This window comes from Meriones unguiculatus, chromosome 4 (assembly GCF_030254825.1).
Source record: "Meriones unguiculatus strain TT.TT164.6M chromosome 4, Bangor_MerUng_6.1, whole genome shotgun sequence".
In the NCBI taxonomy this organism is placed as follows: Eukaryota; Metazoa; Chordata; class Mammalia; order Rodentia; family Muridae; genus Meriones; species Meriones unguiculatus.
In genome coordinates, this window is record NC_083352.1 from 111,848,347 (window position 1) to 111,852,931 (window position 4,585).

Consider the following 4,585-nt stretch of genomic DNA (forward strand, 5'->3'; position numbering starts at 1 on the left):
CTCAATAAATGTGTTGTTACATAAATGAAAACTAACCAGGCAAATGAAATGTCCAAGAGATAAAGAGCAAAACAAGTCAGGGCCGGATATGGGGGAGGGGAACATTCCTCAGAGGGTGAGAGACGGTTCCCCCAACTCTGTCTCCCCTGGGGCAAACTTTTACCCTTCCTAGTCGTGTAGCCTCTTTGCTTGGGCAGAAGAATCCTATAGCAGAGGCCACGGCCAAGGCTGAGCCCATCACGGCCGCAAGCGCAGCCTCCGCCGCGGCCTCCGAGGCTTCCCTTTCCGACACCCACTTTTCTCCTGGGTAAAGTCAGCGGGTTGTGGGTGGCTGCATTAGACAATGAGATGAGAGTACATTCTGTGAACGCTCCCAGGGGTGGGGAGGGAGGGCTCTAGCTGCCCCACCTCCCAGCAAGCCTCAGCAGTGACAGCCACTTGCTGGGGCTCCGGCCCCGGGGGAGCAGGAAGGAGGACCCGGCAGCCCACCTCTGACAGGGGCCTGGAGAGACACTTCCACTCTGGACGGGCCTCACCTCAGGACTACCCTTCCTTTCAGCTGTTCTCTCCCTCTGTTTCGTCTCCAGGCCTGTGGTCCAGCTGGTCCCTCTTCTGGGCAATCCCTGATCCCGGGTAGCCTGGTGACCGGATCCGTGGGTGTGTCACCCCATCAGTGACACCACCTGTCCACGGCGCTCCCACACTGGGCCGCACTGGTGGCAGTCGAAGCCTTTGACCCACTCACTGCTTCTCCCGATCCCGGTGTTATCAGATGGGCCCGGGTTCACATCCCCCTCCACTCTACTTGGAGGTTGGGTACCCAATCTTGGGGCCAGGAAATGAACCTTCCGTGAAGGATGGAGGACTGGAGGTAGGGGCAGGGACAACATACGAACCCCAAACTCGCTGAAGACAGGAGGTGAAGCTTCTTACACACCTTGAGTGGCAGTGACATTTCTGAGACCTTGAGATACTTAGGCTGAGAAATGAGTGTGAAGCCATCTGGCTGCACAGGTATATTAAAGTTTTCCATCACTGGAAAGACAGAGCCTCCAGCATCTCCCCAAGTCCAGCCCAGGCTTCGCCTCTAAGTGGTTAAATCCTGGAGCAGTGGAGCTGACCAACAGCCACTGGTGTGGCCAGAAGCCACCAAGACATTGGGCCACGGGGCTGCGCTGACCTTGTTCCTAGGGCCCACCGGGCCAAGTGACTATTGCTCTGTCTAGGCCTAGAAGGAAGCTGAATGAAAGCCCCCAAGTGTCTGAAGGTCTCTGCAGGCCTCCAGCCACCTTAGCACTGGGTGGGTGGAGAGCGCCTCAGTCCTCAGCCCTGTGACAGCCCAAGGCCACAGGTGACCAGTCCTAACACTCCAGGTTCTCAGAAGGAGAGAGAAAGCATCCCCTCTTCTCAAGCCACAGGGTCACTGCTCACCCTCAAAGTCCCCCAGGCTCCTCTAGGCCTTTGCCAAACTGCTCTGTTGCCGGCTACCCAGAATTCCTCAGGGCAGGGTGCTCAGAGGGCCCCAGACGGCCACAAGCTATCGACACCCATAAAGCAAAGGGCACAGCAGTGCGGCACCTTCCATGAGGCTTGAGGGAGATACAGGCAGGCTCCGGGCTTGCAGGCCCCGGGCAGGCACTCCACACTCAAGACAGCCAACTGCCAGGAGCCTCCCATCAAAAATAATAACAAGAACAAACCCTTATGTAACAGTCCTACCGTGCCAGGCACGGCGGGACATGGCGTAGCACTGCTCTCCAGACACCCTCAACTCTCTCGAACTCAGCCCAGGGGGCAGCGGCAGTCCCAGCAAATCTCAGGGTTGGTCCTGCATTCAAGTCCTGGCCCAGCCACCTGGAGCCAGGTGAGGGAGGGACAAAGTCCCAAAGGTGGCGAGAAGGAGAGAGCAGAACTGTCCCTTTCACCCTCCACTTGGCCCAGCCGCTCTTCCAGCTACCCAGGGACGTGGAAAACAGACACGCGGGCTCCCTCACGCACCACCCAACACACAGCACTCGGCACACGGTACTTACCAAAGCACTGGCCCTGACCGGGCTGCCTGGACCAGCCCCTCCTACAGAGCCCCCGATCCCCAACACAAGCAGGGTTTCCCAGCGCAAGGTCCCCAGCACCCATGGGTGCTGAGTCACCCCCCTGGATTCCTGACCCAGCAGTCTGCTCCCTCTCCTGGCGAGGGGGGAAGGGCCGGCGCCCCATCTGCCAGGGGAAGAGAAAAACCCAGATGCGACACCCCCAGCCACCACCACACGCAAACCAAAAATAACCCCCGGCCCCCTACACACCAGAAACACAAAAACAAAATCTCGCATAAATCCAAAGTCAGGAGGGAAGAAGAAAAAAAAAATTTTTTTCAAAAGCCAACTACTGCCCCCAAAAGGCTTTTAAACATTCTCCAAAAAAGTTTATTAAAATGTCTTCACTTTTAATGCTCGAAACGGAAAAGGTTCTCAAAATATACATACGCCTCTTTTCTCATAGAAATAGAACTTTTTTTTATAATACAAAAAAAATAATAAGACCAAAAAAAAAAAAAAACCAAAAACAACAACAACAAAAAACAACCAAAAACATCAACAGCCAACAACCCCGCAGGAACATCTTTAAGTGATTACTCAGGGCCCGGCTGACAGTTACACGTGTGTTGCGTCAGTCCCGTGTCCACACGCGCTCGAGCCACGTTCGATCCGGATTGCATCAAGTCCCGAACAGAACCCCGGGGCGCGCGCGGTGCAGGCAGGTGCGTGCGTGCGTTCGTGCGTGCGCGCGGCGGGCGGCCGGCGGCGGCGGCGGCGGCGGGGGGGGGTCCCCTCGGCGCAGGTGCAGGTGCGCGCGGGGCGGGCGCGGGGGGTCCCCCCCGGGCGCCCCCACACGCCCGGCGCGCTAGCAGTGGCCCGCCGAGGCCAGCAGCGGCTCGGGCAGCTGCTTGAACAAGTTCCGCAGCGTGCTGAGCTCCCGCGACAGCTGCTCCACCTTCTTCTGCAGCCGCTCGTTCTCGGCCGTGAGCTCCAGCACCTTGTGCTGCGTCTCCAGGTTGCGCATCTTGGCCTTGTCGCGGCTCTTGCGCACGGCGATGTTATTGCGCTCCCGCCGCATCTTGTACTCGTCGCTCAGCTTGTCCACCGCCTTCTTGGCCTTGGCCTTGGCGGGCGCGGCCGGCGGCCCCGCGAAACAGGCGGCGGGCGCGGCCTTGGCGTCGGCTGGGCTCGGCGTGCCGGGCGGGCTGGAGGACGACGACGTGGACAGGCTGCCGCTGCTGCCGCTCGGCGTCGCCTGGTAGCCCAGGTAGGCGCGCAGGGCGAACGGGAAGCCGGCCGCCGCCATGGCGGGCGCGTCGTCGGCGCGCTTGCAGTCCGCGGGTTCGAAGCCCGGCTCGGCCTTGAGCGCGGCGGGCGGCGGCGGGGGGAAGCAGGCGGGCGGCGGGGCCTTGGCGCCCGCGCGGCCGAGGCTCACGTAACCGTAGTCGGCGGCGGGCTTCTTAGCCGCCTTGGCGCCGTAGTCGTCGGCGAAGAGGTCGGAGAGGAAGTCGTGGTGCGCGGGCGCGGGCGCGGCGAAGTCCGCGGCGGGCGCGAGCGGCTCCAGGTAGGGGCTGAAGTCGATGGCGCGCTCGTGCTCGCCGATGGCCGGCTCGGCGGCGGGGGCGCGCGGCGCGGCGCGGGCCGCCTTGGCCCCGTAGGCCAGGCAGTCGGGCTCGTAGTAGAAGTTGGCCACTTCCATGGGTCTAAAGGCGGCGGGCGGCGGCGGGAGGCATGCTGCGTCCCAGGCCAGCAGGCGCTGCATGAACGCGGGGCCCGCGGGCTCCGCTGGCGTCCCGGTCCCGTGCGCGGCTCGGACTCGGCGCGGCGGCGGCCGAGCGGGAGGTTTATAAGGCGGCGCCTGGCAACGGGGGCTGCGTCACGCCGGGGCCGCCCCGGCCCCTCCCGCCGGCCCCGCCGCCCGGCCCCGTGGGGGGGTGGGGGGGGCGCGCCACGGCCGGGCCGCGGGCGCGCGGGAGGGCGCGGCGGGGGACGGGGAGGAGAGCGGGGCGCGGCGGGGGGTCCGCGCGCTGGGGACCCGAGCCCTGGGTCCCCCCTCCCCGGCGCCCCGCCGGCCCCGCGAGCGCCACGGACGCGGGAGACGCCGGCCCGCCCCCTGCCCGCCCCTCGGGAGCGCCCGGGAGCGCGGCCGCCGCCCGCCCCCTGCTGGAGGACGCGGTGGCGGCTCGTCCCCCAGCTCCCGTCCGCTGTCCCGGGCCCTCTCCCCCCTACCCCGGGCGACCCCAGCCCCCGGGTCCTGCCCGCTGTCCCCGACTCCCGGGAAGCAGCCTTCCACCCGATGCACGCCCCCCGCCCCAGGTGCCGCTTCCCCCAACCCCGACTCCTGAGAAGCAGAACTTGCACCCGGTGCACGCCCACCCGCAGGATGCCTGCTGTCCCTGGTCCCAACTCGACACCCTACGTATGGCCCGCCCACCGCCCCTGCCTACACGCCCCCCCCCACCGCGCGCGCGCGAAGGTAGCCGGGGTGGGGGTTCTGCCACCCTGGGTGTCCGTGGGGGAGTCACTTCGATGCCCGAGCTTCCTCCGTG

At 64.6% G+C, this 4,585-nt stretch overlaps 1 protein-coding gene across 1 annotated transcript; it reads right to left on the reverse strand.

Annotated features, from left to right (window-relative positions):
• Nucleotides 1-2,400: 2,400 nt before the first annotated feature.
• Nucleotides 2,401-3,906, reverse strand: Cebpb (CCAAT enhancer binding protein beta). Its single transcript, XM_021637645.2, has one exon. The coding sequence runs from the start codon at nucleotides 3,796-3,798 to the stop codon at nucleotides 2,902-2,904; it is 897 nt and encodes a 298-aa protein (XP_021493320.1). The 5' UTR covers nucleotides 3,799-3,906; the 3' UTR covers nucleotides 2,401-2,901.
• Between the last annotated feature and the right edge of the window lie 679 nt (nucleotides 3,907-4,585).

Bases quoted from the DNA above. Each gene is read 5' to 3' on its own strand.
- Cebpb (XM_021637645.2), bottom strand. From the start codon at position 3,798: ATGCAGCGCCTGCTGGCCTGGGACGCAGCATGCCTCCCGCCGCCGCCC.